Source organism: Nicotiana sylvestris, chromosome 12 (assembly GCF_000393655.2).
Source record: "Nicotiana sylvestris chromosome 12, ASM39365v2, whole genome shotgun sequence".
Classification (NCBI taxonomy): Eukaryota; Viridiplantae; Streptophyta; class Magnoliopsida; order Solanales; family Solanaceae; genus Nicotiana; species Nicotiana sylvestris.
The window spans coordinates 160,091,622-160,107,258 of NC_091068.1; the positions used below are offsets into that span (position 1 = coordinate 160,091,622).

At 35.0% G+C, this 15,637-nt stretch overlaps 1 protein-coding gene across 1 annotated transcript; it reads right to left on the minus strand.

Moving 5' to 3' along the window:
* Window positions 1–2,234: 2,234 nt before the first annotated feature.
* On the minus strand, window positions 2,235–4,346 carry LOC104223095 (methyl jasmonate esterase 1-like). Its single transcript, XM_009774452.2, has 3 exons — window positions 4,134–4,346; window positions 2,609–2,740; window positions 2,235–2,516 (listed from the first exon to the last, which is right to left on the minus strand). The coding sequence occupies exons 1-3, from the start codon at window positions 4,344–4,346 to the stop codon at window positions 2,235–2,237; spliced, it is 627 nt and encodes a 208-aa protein (XP_009772754.1).
* Window positions 4,347–15,637: the final 11,291 nt, after the last annotated feature.

A 15,637-nucleotide genomic window follows, 5' to 3' on the forward strand; every position in this document is an offset into this window, starting at 1 on the left:
TATAGGATTGTATCTTCCCACTTTCTCTTTCCTTTCATCTCAACTATTCACAACACACACAACTCACGATGCTCCTATGCTTCCTCTCGTTGATCATCCCCAACTGTCCACCACCGTCGAAGAATATCATATTTTCAGATTCACAAGAAAATTTTAAATTCTTTGATCGAACCGCTTGAATTTCCACTGGAAATAATAATGGCAGAGAGTTCGAAATTCTTTGACCTATTTTTTTTTTTTGGCAGTGGTTGAAGGTTACTGGTTAACACAGTCGATTGAAACTCGTCGAAGAAGAAGAAGACATATTTCCAGAATTTGTAGATATTTTGTAGTCAAATTGTAGTCAAATTAGAAAAATTGTAGAAAAATTGTAGACTGTTTTTTGCAGAAGATTTTGTAGAAGCTTTAGTCGTTTTGGATTTGTGAAAACAGAAAATAATGCATCTACAATCAGAATACAAATAATCTACAATTTATCTACAAGATATCTACAAAATAGATACATTGAATTTTAATATCCAAATTCTCATTTCAATTGTAGCATAATTGGCATTTTCGACAAAATTGTAGAAGATTTGTAGAAGTTTTAGTCTTCCCGATCTACAATTCATCTACAATTTATCTACAATTCTACAATTTAACTACAATTTATCTACAATTTCTGGAAATATGTCTTCTTCTTCTTCTTCTTCTTCTTCTTCTTCTTCTTCTTCTTCTTCTTCTTCTTCTTCTTCGAGTTTCAATCTAAAATTCAGTCAAAACCAAGTCTAGTCTTTACCAAAACACCTCAAAATTGAGATATAAACTCCTAAACATATTCCGAATTATTTACAACAACACCCAATCCAAACAAATATTGATTTTTGAAAACCCAAATTTGAATTCAAAGCTTTCAAGTTTTTTAATGGCTATCAATGATGGAAAATATATGGAAGAACAAATGAAGATGAAGATGAAGATGAAGAACAAAAATCTCCTTTCCGTTTGATTACTGGAGCTTCAGTAGCTTGCGTTTTTTGAGAATTGTAGTTGAGTGAGAGAAGAGAGATCTCTTTCCGTTGAGGAAGGAGAGAATTACGCAACAATTCGAATTTAATGTTGACAGAATCACACGCAGATCTGGTGCCTTCATTTTAGCGCGTTTTTATGGCAAAATCTACCTATTTTTGGATTGGTATATAATTTGTAGTAAAAGTGTGGGCTACACAGGTAAATAATAAATTATGAACATTTTTGGTAATAAGGTTTGATATATGGTATAGATAGGTAAAAATCCCAAAATGAAAAGTTGAAAGTCCATATGTGAAAGTGGGGAGAAATTCAAAAATAGCCAGATTTACAAGTAGTCATTTAAAAATAGCCACAGTTTTAAAAGTAATCGAAATTTAGTCACTTTTTATGTAAAGATAAATCTGAACGAAAATACTGTTCAAAATCCGAAAAATACTCCAGCATAATATACTAGAGTTCCAGCATAAGTATACTGGAACTCCAGCATAATATACTGGAGTTCCAGTATAATATACCGGTCCAACATAATATGCTGGAAGTTCATACACAGGTATTCTAATCTCCAGTATATTATGCTGGAACTTTTCGCGTGTTAGAGTTCCAGCATAATATGCTGGAAGTTCATACACAGATACACCGATCTCTAGTATATTATGCTGGACCGGTCCCTGTTGCATAAAAAATAGTACCTATTTTTCAATGACTTTGCAAACACTGACTATTTTTGAATGACAAACCGCTCTATTTTAACGTGAAAATGATTATACATATAGATTGGAGGACCTAATCGTTTAAGGCATTGATTATTGTGTTATTTGGCTTTAGTTATTTATTTTTCTTCACTGTATGAGAAATGTGAGCTTAGACAAATACATAAACACCATTGGCTCTACCATGTTTAGCTGTCTTAGCAATACATTTAATATTTTCTATGAACCTATATAAAAAAGTATTTTATTGAATGATTGTTAGTTTTACAGTTGATGTAATAGCTATGATGTATTGTGACACCCTAGACGAATTCCACATCGACAAAATATAGGAGAGATATTGGATATATAAGTAGACAGACCATAGATCATAGTGACGCATTTTAAAGCCGTACGGGCCTAGGCCAAATTCGGACAATAGCACTAGTGCGCTGAGCTGTTACATATGATATCGGAGTCACTCCGCGTGCAACCTTGAACGAACACAATAGCACTAGTAGATTGGGCTGTTACTTAGTATTTCTCAGCAATGTGCAGAAGATGAATAAAAAGCTCAACAGGTTTTGACATCATAACCATATGATCTGATCCTTCAATCTCTTTCACTTCATCTGTTGGATTCATTTCAATCATCCATTCTTGAATTTCCCTTGTTACTACCTTATCTTCATTAGATATAATAAACACTCGATTAACCGATCCATAATTATTCTGTGACAAGATTAGTTCCTTTGACATGTCTTCATCAGTGTACAAATATAATGGTCTCACTAATGTTGTTGCCAGTGCCAAATCCTGAAACAAACAAGACTTAAATTTTTGGTTAAGTACTTAAGTACAATTTTTGATCTATAATTGTTTGAGTAAAGCTTGATGCGTTTTCTTACCTCTACAGGGCTCAGCTGATAGACATAGGTTGCTAGGTGTTTTTGGCCAAAGTTGAATGTGGTTGGAGGATTATTAGGTCCATTATCATATGTGTAATGATTATCAAGCTGTGGATTCTGTTTCCTAAGTAACTTTTAACAGCAGATAAAAGATATTAATCCATAGAAAAACCACAATAATATCAGAATTGCTCCAATAGTAATCAATCAAATTACTGATACTTAACAAAAAATACTTCCCAAAATCAATGTCCATAACATCTAAGTATAGTATACGTAAGGGCTGTAAGGACTCAGTGTCATTATTTGCAAGTTGAAGTTTGGCGATGGTCTTGCAAATTTTCACAGTCCAGCCCACTAGTGATACGGTATGTTTTGGGCCTAGGCCCGCACGCTTTAAAATGTATCACTAAGATCTAATGCTTGTTTACTTATATACCCAACATCTCTTATGTGTTTTGTCGATGTAGAATTCGCCTAGAGTGTCATATACACCCCCCCTTAGAGACTCAGCATCCTCGCTGAGGTTTGCCCTACTATTATTTAAGGTTGCACGCGGATTGGATCCGATAACATATGTAACAGTTCAACCCACTACTCATACAGTCTGCTTTGGGTCTAGGCCTCACGGCTTTAAAACACGCCACTAGAGTCTAAGACTTATTTTCTTATATAGGTTACCAGAGGTCCACCAAAATCCCGTTATAATTGTTCTCCTCAAGTTTCAACATGGCTTACCAAACTATTCCTAATATCGACGTTATTATATTACTGACATACATAGGTGAAGGATGTCATAGTAGCAATTAAAATATTGCACTTATGATAAAGAATACTTTGTCATTGCAGTGTGTAGTTAGGGAAAACTGAAAACCTAGACATGCGACACCAAAAGATGACAAAATGCAAGTAACACACAATTAAGCAAAGAGCAATATGAAACGTCCATAAGTTGCATAACTTATCGATCAATCAACTATCGACTAAGTGTCAATTCCAAATTAGTTATGGTCTGCTACATGAATCGTCTATATCCATTCTACTCTATTCAAGCCTATTTCATTCCTATAGAAGAGAAAATCATGCTAATGGGTTTTGTTAACAAGCAAAGAAGAGTACCATGCGTTACAAACGGAGTATTCACCACGCCACTTTCAAAAGGAGAGACACATAAAATCCCTAAGTCAGATATTAGATCAGTTAAATACTTGCTTTGCCAGAAATTAAAAATTACTGTCATTCAAAGTTTATTCACACGAGGTGAGCGACATCATCAGCTTCCAATCATCAATGAGTTAATCAATCAACTATGCCTCAGTCACAAACTAGTCGAGTTCAGCTACGCGAATCATTTACATCCACCCCAATACTCAGAGTTTGTCTTTAAAAAAGGCAGAATGTACAAAATGAACTTACTATTACATTTGATTCGACGCTGCATTTTTCTTAGATTCTATTTAGAAAAATGATACTACAAAATAGATAATGAGCTACATTTATTTATGCAAAAAACAATGAGAAGTACATTGCGGGATATCTCTTCAGCAGCAACAGTAGCAGCCTTCTGAAGGTCCGTAAGATAAGAAAACGCAGAAAATCCCCAGCCACCGCCCCATCCTCCTCCACCGCCGCCGTCTCCCGGCGGAGGAGGTGGCTGCGGTGTTGACTCAGCAGCTAAAATTGGTGTTTCTTCTTCTGGCGTTTCCACCATCTCATGATTCGTCGTTTTGTCTCCCATTTTTCCGTTAGAGATTTTGAACTGTTTTAATTCTCCCTTATATGAAGGAACAGAAACTTTGAAGGGTTGATAGTAACAACTAACAACCAACAACCCGACGCCGTATTGCTCCTACATTCGGTAGTTAGGGGTGTTCGTAAAAAACCCAACCAAACCGACCAAAAAACATACTTTTAGGTTTGGTTTGGTTTAGTTTTGGTTTTAATCAAAAAATAACCGGAAAAAACTAAACCAAACTGACTATAAAAATAACTATTTAAATTTATTATTACACCTATATATATATGCATATTTTTATAGAAAGTTTCTAAAATTTTATGGTACATATTAGTCATTTGTATTTTTAGTCTAGTTCTTTGCTATTATAATAATCTAATTTTTTGCATTTATATTCTAATTTGATTGGTAGTTTTCTTTTGTTAAGTAAACGAATTTATTTCATGTTATAAATAATCGATTTTTAATTGAGTACTTAAATTATTCATTACTATTTGATTCAATTATCATCAATATATCTTGGTAAATGATAGATTTTTCAAAGAGTAATTGATTTGATAGTGTTACATTGAAAATGCAGTCGTCGGAATATGCGTTTGGTAGTGTATGTCTCATATTTAAGAAAAAAAATGATAAATAACCGAAAAAACCAACAAAAACAGACAAAAACCGAATCGATAAAATACCGACTTAATTGATTTGGTTTGGTTCAAATATTTAAAAACTGACTAACTTGATTTGATTTATTTTTAAGGAAAAACCGACCCAAATCAAACCATGAACACCCCTAGTTAGATGTTGGTCTTTCAGTTTGGTACACATCGTGTTGCCCTGTGTGATGATGAGACGACATCGTATTAACATTCTTTGACACGGATTTTTTGGAAAAAGATTAGAAATGTACTTTTCTTGAGCTTAAGTTGTATAAAATCGATACTAATAACATATTTGGTCAAACTTTTTTTTGGTCAAAAATATTTCTTTTCAAAGTTAAAGGTATTTGGTCAAGGAAAAAAGTTATTTTAAGTAGAAGCAAAAGCAGATTTTGATAAGAAGGAAAAAGTAGTTTTTCCCCAAAATTATATTTTTGAAAATCACTTTTGAGAAAAATACACTTAAATACACTTTTTATAATCTTGGCCAAACAGTAATTGATGGTTAAAAATATTTTTTAAATTAATTGGTCAAACACAAACTGTTTCGCGCCAAATTACTTTTGAAATAATGTGATTTTAGAAACTTGGCCAAACATGCTATAAGTCATTGAAACAATATCTACAGGTAGGGATCGAAACAGAGTAGGATGGATGCGAGGTGGCTGGATGCAATGTGGGCAGATGCGAAGCTAGGAAATTGGGACGATTTTTAATTTTTCGTGTGCTAATATCCACGTCATCTTTATAAATTCGAACGACGGGCTCCAAATCGCCTAAAATTTTGTATGCCCATCAGAAACGACCTAACGAACAATGCTCATCGATTCGCTATGATTGTCTATATTTTTGGGCATTTTAGGGCCCAAAAAAAAAGAACTCAAGACGATTTTTAATTTTTCGTGTGCTAATGTCTGCGCCATCTTCATGAATATGGGCGACGGACTACGAATTACCTAAAAGTTTGTGGGTCTATTAGAAATGACCTAACATACAATTTTATTGTTTTGTCATAATTGTTCCTCGTTTTTAGGCATTTTAGGACCATAAAAGAGGAATTCAAGATAATTTTCAATTTTTCGTGTGCTAACGTCCACGCCATTTTTATGAATTCAGGTGACGAGCTCCAAATCGCTTAAAATTTTGTGGGCCCATCAGAAATAACCTAATGAACAATAATCATCGATTCGCCATGACCGTTCCTTATTTTTTGGCATTTTAAGGCCATAAAACATAAATTCAGGACGATTTCCGATTTTTCTTGTGCTAATGTCTACGCCATCTTCTTGAATTCGGCCAACAGGCTCCGAATTGCCTAAAATTTTGTGGGACCATTAGAAATAATCTAATAAATAATAGTCATCACTTTGCCAAGACTATTCATTATTATTTTTTTTTGGTGTTTTAGGGCCATAAAATAGGAATTCAGGACGATTTGCAATTTTTCTGTGTGTTAATGTCCATACAATCTTTATGATTTCGGGCAACAGGATTTGAATCACCTAAAATTTTATGGGACCATTAGAAACGGCCTAATGAATAATAGTCATTGCTTTGCCATTACGTTTCCTCGTTTTTGGCATTTTAGGGCCATAAAACAGGAATTCTGATGATTTTTAATTTTTCGTATACTAATGTCCCCGCCATCTGCATAAAGTCGGGCGATGAACCCCAAATCGCCTAATGTTTTGTGGCCCCATCAGAAGTGACCTAATGAACAATAGTCATTGCTTCACCATGATCGTTCCTTATTTATTTTTATTTTTTTGGCCATAAAACAAGAACCAAGATTATTTTTAATTTTTCGTATGCTAATATCCACGCCATCTATATGAATTCCGGCGGCGGACTCTGAATTGCCTAACATTTTGGTGGCCTATCAGAACCGACCTAATGAACAGTAGTCATTACTTTCGCAATGACATGTCCTCGTTTGGTGTTTTAGGGTCATAAACATGAATTAAGGACGATTTTCCAATTTCCATGTGCAAATATCCATATGGCTTCATGAATTTGGGCGGCGGGTTCCTAACTGCCTAAATGGGCCCATCAGAAATGATCTAATGAACTATTTTTATGGTTTCGTCATGATTGTTCCTCGTTTTTTGGTGTTTTAGGGTCATAAAATAGGAACTCAAGACAATTTCGATTCTTCGTGTGCTAATGTCCACGCCATCTTTATGAATTTGGGCGACATGTTCCGAATCCTCTAAAATTTTATGGGCTGATAGAAAATGACCTAATGAACAATGATCATTGCTTTACTGTGACCTAATAAGTGTGTGTGTGTTGGCAGCTATTTAAGTTAATTCTTGTTTGGGAGAAAGATACATCGTGTAACCTCTCGATGATGACCCCATGTATATTAATGTAAATCAAAACATGTTGCCTTCTTTGATACACTACTAGAAATCCGGAATTTAGCGACCAAACTTGGTATATCCAGATTAACGACCAAAGTTGGTCGGTAAAGAGGAGAAAAATATTTTATATTTATTTTATATAAATTACTGACCAATGTTGATTGGTAAAGTGGTCAACAGGTTAACCCAGATGGTCAACATTGTGTAGTCAAAGAAAATTTCACATTACCGACCAACTTTGGTCGGTAATGTGGGACCCAGTTAAATTTTTTTAATAGTTATATTATTATTTAAAATATTTTATAAAATATAAAGAAATCTTATTTAAAATTACCGACCAAAGTTGGTCGGTTAATATAGGGGAAGCCTTTAGCGACCAACTTTGGTCGCTTTTTTTTAATATCTGGAAAGTAATCGACCAACTTTGGTCGGTTATGTGGTCAACATTGGTCAAAATTTAAATCACTTTTATATTTACTATCTAAATAATATAAAAGTAATCCGTTAACACTTTTGTAATACAAGGGATGAATACACTAACATATACTATAACATACTATATATGTAGTTAAAGTAGTACAACGAAGCATGTTATATATATATATATATATAGGTGAGACGTTTTATTTTTAGTATTCAATAATGCATCTGAGTAAGTTATAAGTCGATAAATCAATTTACAAATAGATATATTTGATGATAAATTATATATACTAACTAGGATCTTCACATGTCTATCAATCCCTAAAAGAACCCGACCCTTATCCATATAGATATAAATATAGGTGAGACGTTTTTTTTTTAAAATTCAACGATGTATCTGAGTAAGTTATAAGTCGATGAATCAATTTACAAACAAATATATTTGATGATAAATTATATATACTAATTAGGATCTTCCGGGTTCTTTTAGGGATTGATAGACTTGTGAAGATCTTAATTAGTATATATAACTTATCATCAAATATATTTGTTTGTAAATTGATTCATCGACCTATAACTTACTCAGGTGCATCGTTGAATATTAAAAACAAAACGTCTCACCTATATCTATATCTATATGGATAAGGATCGGATTCTTTTAGAGATTGATAGACTTGTGAAGATCCTAGTTAATATATATAATTTATCATCAAATATATCTGTTTGTAAATTGATTCATCGACTTATAACTTACTCAGATGCATCGTTGAATATTAAAAATAAAACTTCTCACCTATATATATATATATATATATATATAAATTAATTATTCGTACGTACGTAGTAATTTATAAGATTGATCATCAATTACAATATATTTTATGTGTGTGTGAGAAATTACTCATATACTTAAATATAACTTAAAAACTTACTTACATAGATGCTATTATTATCTATTAAAAGTAATTATCTAGTTAATATAATTTTTTATAAAGATTATGCTTATAATTTATAATTATTTATAATAATTGTAGTTAAATAAAGATAAAATATATAGTTTACCCATTGACCTTGCACCCAAATCCCTGTTACACACCTCTCGACCATGGGCAACCTTTTACACACCCAACCTTTTAGAAGTGTGTCTAATGCACACTATTTTTTTTCTTGACCAATTTTCCAAAACATGTGTAATTCACGCTCCAATCAGATAGTGACACGTGTCATTAACTTATTAAAAAAACCTTTAAATTATAATTAGATCCCATCTTCTTCATTAAATCCATCACCATGGCTGCCTTCTCTTCGATCGACCACCATCAAATCTTACCTTCCATCTCCGACCACTATTCTTCAATCAAAAATCAGCTATGTGAAGTTCTCTACTACCAGCGCAACATCATCCCTAACCTCACATCTCCATTAAAATTATTTTTCTTTCACTCTAAAAGAATCCCATAATAATAATTTGGATTAACTTCTTTAAGTAAGAAGGCCTACACATTTGTTGTCGAACTTATTATATTTCTGCTAAAATCTTTAAATTCCATTTTATTCTTCATAAAAATCAAGGATGGAAAGAACCACCATAGAGGGCAGAGGAGGACTGCCGCTGGCGGCCAAGGCAATGACTAAACTAAAAAAGAGTTGCAGAGAGCAGTGAAGGCTCTAATTAAAGATAACATAGACCATAGATTCACCTTCTCATCAACCAATCTCCATTAATTTGGAGAAACCTAAAATATCTCTCTTCCAAAAAACACTATCTCTCTCTTCCTTTAAAATTTCATAGGCCATCAAGCTTCATTAATGGACTCTTCACAAGAAAACAAACAAAGGCCGGTCTGGGGATATGGGGGATTGTTGAAGACAAACATGGGAGAACCTTTTGTTTCGTTGAAGAATGAACAAAACAAAGTAAAAGAAAAAGGAATAAAAAAAAGAAAAGAAAAAGGAAAATCAATTTGAACCGTTAGATAAATTTTGTTAGATCTGAATCGTTCAAATAAAACATCAAATATATATTTTTGTTTATTCACACGCCTTATTTTGTTGGTAAAACACGCGCTGGCCACGTAGGCAAAGTAGTGTGTATTAGGCACACTTTGAAAAGGTTCAGTGCATGAGGTAATTTTCGTCTATAAAAAGTGTGTAACAGGGATTTCGTCCATAATTCAGGGGGTAACTTATGTATTTTGTCTTAAACAAAATAAATGTTTATAGTTATTAATAATATTTTTTATAGCTTATAATATGTTAAAAATAAAAACAAAAATAAAAATTTAGTTTTTTAAAGAAAACCGACCAAAGTTGGTCGGTATTTGGTCAAACGGCCAACACTTAATGTACCGACCAAATTACCGACCAACTTTGGTCGGTAATTCTGAAAATCAGAAACTAAAAACGGGTTTCCCCCCATTTCTCTTATTTTCTTCCCCACATTTTCTAACTCCTCCCTATTCCCCTTCTCTATTTCCCCCACACAAATCCCATTCCCCACCCCATGTATCCACCGCCCAACGTCGTCCCCGTCGCCGGAGCTGCCGCTGCCACTGATCCGCCCCTCTCCTAAACCCTAAAAAATCAAGGTTTGAATTACTACTCATTTCTTTGTTATTTCTAATTTTTGTTTCAATTATTTGAACATTGTATTTTATTGTTTCAATTACTGTTTCAATTCTTCGAACATTGTATATTATTGATGACTAGGGTTTAGGTCTTATTTTAATTAGCTTTATTTATTAATTTTATTAACTAATTAGTTTAATTAGTCATGAATAATTTAGTAAGATTTGAATTATACTTTGTATAGTCTTGAATAGTTTAGTTAGAATCAAGAGTTTAGTAGGATTAGTTGAACTTTTAGTTTATGAATTGAAATTTTACGATATAAATTGAAATTTTAGGATTTGTAGTTGAACTTTTAGTTTATGAATGTCACGACCCTAAATCTGGACACGATTGTGATGACGCCTATCGTGAAACAAGGCCAGTCGACACAACTCCCAATTCATTTTAAACAATTATAATAACACAATTTAAGTCATTAACATGCTAAGAATCCCAAAATAAAAGCGAAATAGTATAATTTGCGGAAACCAACACAGCCCGACATAGGGGTGTCACCAGTCATGAGCATCTAATGTAAGTCTAAGAGTATGAGAGAGACTACGCAGTCTATTACAGAAAACTAATAAAAGGGAAAATAATGTAAGAGGGAGAAACACTGGGCTGCGAACGCTAAACAACTACCTAGTGGTCTCTGAACTGCCTGCTGGAAGCAATCAGCACTCGCTAGCGAGACCCAAAGCTCCTGAATCTACACACATGATGCAGAGAGTAATGTGAGTACACCAACTCAGTGAGTAATAAGAGTAAAGGAAGCTGAGTGATAAGAAAACACGTAAAACACAGCAAGATGCTACAAAAAGTCAGTGTAAAACCAAAAGAGTGCAGTAAAACAGTGAAAACTTATGAAAAACACCTTAGTTCAATATAAGCTTCTTTAAATCATTTTTAACAGTTAAATGAGTGAATGAAAAGCAGTGAGAAAAGATAAACACATAAAACCAGCCCCTCGGGCAATATACCAACAGAATCAGCCCCTCGGGCTATCTCACAATCACTCGTATCAGCCCCTCGGGCAATAACATGGAACAACATCAACCCCTCGGGCTATATCACATCACAAACTGGGTACCCGCGCTCACTAGGGGTGTACAGACTCCGGGAGGGGCCCCTTACGGCCTAAGCGCAATATCAAGTCATCTCGTAGCATAATCACATAGGCTCTCGGCCTCATATCAAGCCACCTTGTGGCATACAACTCAGGCCCTCGGCCTCATAATCATGAATTAGCTCAATACCGCTGCGGCGAGCAGCCCGATCTCATAATAACCTCACAACATAGGCCTTCGGCCCTACTCAGTAAAAAATCTCTAAAAGCCACTCGGGCACAGTAAAATATGATGCTCAACTCAAAATATCATTTACGATGTCAAAACAAAGTAAACATGGCTGAGTTATGAAAATAATACAATATAGCATGACTGAGTACAAGTATAAAGTCAAAATAGTGAGGAATAGTGGTAAAAATCCCATAAGGGTCCAAAACAGTTGTCACAAGGCCCAAATATGGCATTCAGCCCAAAACATGATGATAGCATATAGTTTTCAGTCAAATACGTAGTAAAACAATTATTCGGGATGGACTAGGTCACAATCCCCAATGGTACACGACCTCACGCTCGTCATCTAGCATGTGCGTCACCTCAAAATAGCACAACAATGTGTAACCCGCGGTTTCATACCCTCAGGACAACATTTACAATCATTACTCACCTCAATCTGGTCCATTCTCTAGCCCGCGATGCCTTTGCCCCTCGAATCGTCCTCAACTCGCGTTGAATATATCAAAAATCAGAATCATGACGTCAAAATATTCTAAGGGAATGAAGCCCATGCGAAAATAATCAAATTACCACATAAATCCCGAAATTAACCAAACACGACCCCCGGGCCCACGTTTCAAAATTCGATAAAATTTATATCAATCAACTCCTTTTCTCCCCAAGAGTTCATTCATATCAAAAGTACCAAAATCCGACCACAAATGGCCCCTCAAATTCTCAAGTCAAGGTCTCCAATACCAAGCCCTAATCCCTAATTTTTAACCCTTAATTCTCATTAATTTCAAGTCAAATCAGTGAAACAAACTGTCACACCTCCTTTTTCCGCGCCCGGGGGGGCGCAGGGGGAGTTTTTTCCAATTAAAGGACAATCGAAACGGGATTTATTTAATTATTTCAGAGTCGCCACTTGGGAGATTTAGGGTGTCCCAAGTCACCAATTTTAATCCCGAATCGAGGAAAGAATGACTCTATATTACAGTCTGCGTACCAGAAATCTAGATAAGGAATTCTGTTAACCCGGGAGAAGGTGTTAGGCATTCCCGAGTTCCGTGGTTCTAGCACGGTCGCTCAACTGTTATATTTGGCTTATTTATCTGATTTTTAATACAATATGAACTTATGTGCAAATTTATCTTTTAACCGCTTTATTATTATTGTTTTATAAGAATGTGAACATCGCTTAAAATATATCTTTGGACTGTGTCACATGAAATGCACCCACAATCCGAAACATATTTTATTTGATGTTTTAGGATTTGGATTTGGGTCGCATGAAATGCGCACCCGAGCTTAAGAAAGTAAATTATTAAACACGCGCCTAAAGAGACTATCGCGTTATTATTTTGCGGAGGCCGCGAAATTCGCTAAACGACCCTCCTGAATTCTAAGTAATTTTAAACAAGTATTTACTGAGGGCCCCGCAATTTGTATTTTTTATTCGGCGAGGCTCATCTCATTCTTATTCTTATTTTTTTTTAAAGAATTTGCAACGTCATGGAAATGCATCTCGGGCCACGCCACAATCAGTGCGCCCGTGACTAGAGACATATTTCGACTCCGTTGAGATTTGGATTTGGGTCACATAAATGTGCACCCGAGCTTAGGGAGATAACATTATTAAAGGCGCGCCTAAAACAACTAGCGCATTATTATTTTGGGGTAGGGCCGTGAAATTTGCTAAACGACCCATCCCGGAATCTAAGTATTTAATACATATACTTTGTGAGGGCCCCGTAATTTGTCCCTTTTATTTGGCGTGGCTCGTCTCATTTTATTTTTTTTTTATTATTATTTATTTTTATTTTTATTTTTATTTTTTATTTTTTTTTTAAAAGGGATGCCATTTTTACGCTTTTAACCATACTAAACCTTACAGCTTCTTTACAACTAAAATCTCATAACTTGTTAGAGGTTTAATAAAAGAGTTTTAGCGAATGAGTATTTCGAGATTAGTAATAACATGTACTAATAATAATTTTTTTTTTTTTGAATGAACTAAGCGAAGTAAAGGACGAACAAATTAACGTCAAACTTGTGTCATAGAACAACTAGCCAAACTTAATTAAACGACATCAAACAAACGAGAATCCCATAACGCAAAATGAGCAAAAATGCATACAATGAAACATAGGCAAAAAATTTCCATACCAATTCTTATATTTGCATCTCAAACATTCAACATAAAGTTTATTTATCTAATACATCGAGGTTTACTAACCTTTGCACCTCGACAAACTCAGAACGACAAACACGATTCCGACGGAACTCAAGCCGGACCTCTCTGACCGAAGAACAACGACGGAACCTCGGACAGCACCTCGACGTACTGGACCTCGACGAACCAAAGTCGACCTCTACGGAAAACAGAAAACTCGGTCAAGAAGGATTGAAGCAACCTACCGTTGCTCGGAAACGCAGCTACGACTGCTTGGAGGTTGACGACGTTGGACTGAAAATGGCGGACTGGTTCTGGAGGTTGACGACGGTGGTTTCGACTGGTTTTAGGGTTTCTGGGAAGGTGAGGACGGTGGCGAGGAGGCGGGCTCGTCTGGTGCTTGGTAGTGCACGCCGGTGGTCGACGAGGGCTTTTCTAGTAGTTTTTTTTTTGTTTTTTTTTTTAAAAAAAAGATGGAGGAACAGATGGTTTGTTGATGATGTTCGGTCGATGGTGATGGGGGAGCTGGTCGGGACGGAGTGGTCGTTTGGTGGTGTCGTTTGGTCGACGCAGGCGAGGCGGAGATGGAGTTGGAGCTCGCGGGCTGGGGGAAGGTGACGGGGTGGTGTTCGGACAGTGGAGGTGACGACGCTGCTGCTACTCGTCGGACTGGGTAGTGACGATGGTGGAGCTGGGAGGAGGAGGGTCCGTGTGGTGGTGGTGTTTGGAGCGTTTGGACGTGGGGAAGGTGATCACTGGTTTTTTCGTGTTTCCTCCGTAGGTTTCCTTTCTTTCTTCATTTGAAGAAGAAAGCGGAACAGTAGTTTTTTGCCTTTTAAAATTTTCAAAAAAATTCCCTTTCCTATTGGCTTTCGTCCGTTCTTTTTTTTTCGTAGGTTTTTTGCTTCTTCTTCTTTTATGAAGAAGAAGCGTCAACAGTACTTGTTTTCTTTTTCTTTTTTTTTTCTTTTTTTTTTAAATTCCAAAATTCAAAAATCCCCCCCTTTGTCAAATGTGTAGTCTGTGTATTTGACATGGTTTGCCCCGAAAAATGAGCCCACGCGTGGTGGGGTTCAAGGCATATGTCCCCCACGCGTGGTGGGGTTCCCCATGTGTCCTGGACACTGTTTATTATGGGCTAGGTCCGAAAATTAGGCCTAAAACCGGGTAGTTTAAACCCGAATATTATTCTTTTGCCCGGACCCGAGAAATAGGAACACGTTGCTTAACTAGTCCTATGTAAGCAAAAATAACTACCAAAAATAAGACTAGTATTCAACAAAACTATATATTTTTAAAATATTTTTTAAAGATTTAAAATAGCTACAAAATATTAATGAAACTATTTTTTTTGTAATTTTCGTTTTTCTTAAATATTAAGATAAAATATGAAGTAATATTTTTTGTATTTTTCAAAGTTAAAATGATTATAGAATATTAATAAAACTATTTTTTTGTAATTTTCGTTTTTAATAAAGACAAAAATAAAAAGTAATATTTTTTGTATTTTTCCAAAATTAAAACGACTACAAAACATTAATAGAATTATATTTTTTTGTAATTTTTTGAATTTATATAAAGTACAAAAATAAAGTGCAATTTTGTATTTTTCAAGTTGATGAGAGATACATAAACTAAAATTTATATATATACTTTTTTTTTTTGTAATTTTTCTTTTTGCAACGAAATAAAGGAAAAATAGTTAAAATAGCTATACTAGACCCAATTTCACATATTCACACTAAAATGTGAAAATTCTCGGGGAGGGTCAAAAATCACGTGCTTACAG

What these genes read in the sequence shown, in the direction of transcription:
- LOC104223095 (XM_009774452.2), bottom strand. Translation starts at nt 4,346, where the DNA reads ATGGGAGACAAAACGACGAATCATGAGATGGTGGAAACGCCAGAAGAA. An exon ending in CTGAAGAGATATCCCGCAAT is followed by an intron (nt 2,741 to 4,133) that starts GTACTTCTCATT and finishes TGCTGTTAAAAG; the next exon opens with TTACTTAGGAAACAGAATCC. An exon ending in ATCAGCTGAGCCCTGTAGAG is followed by an intron (nt 2,517 to 2,608) that starts GTAAGAAAACGC and finishes TGTTTGTTTCAG; the next exon opens with GATTTGGCACTGGCAACAAC.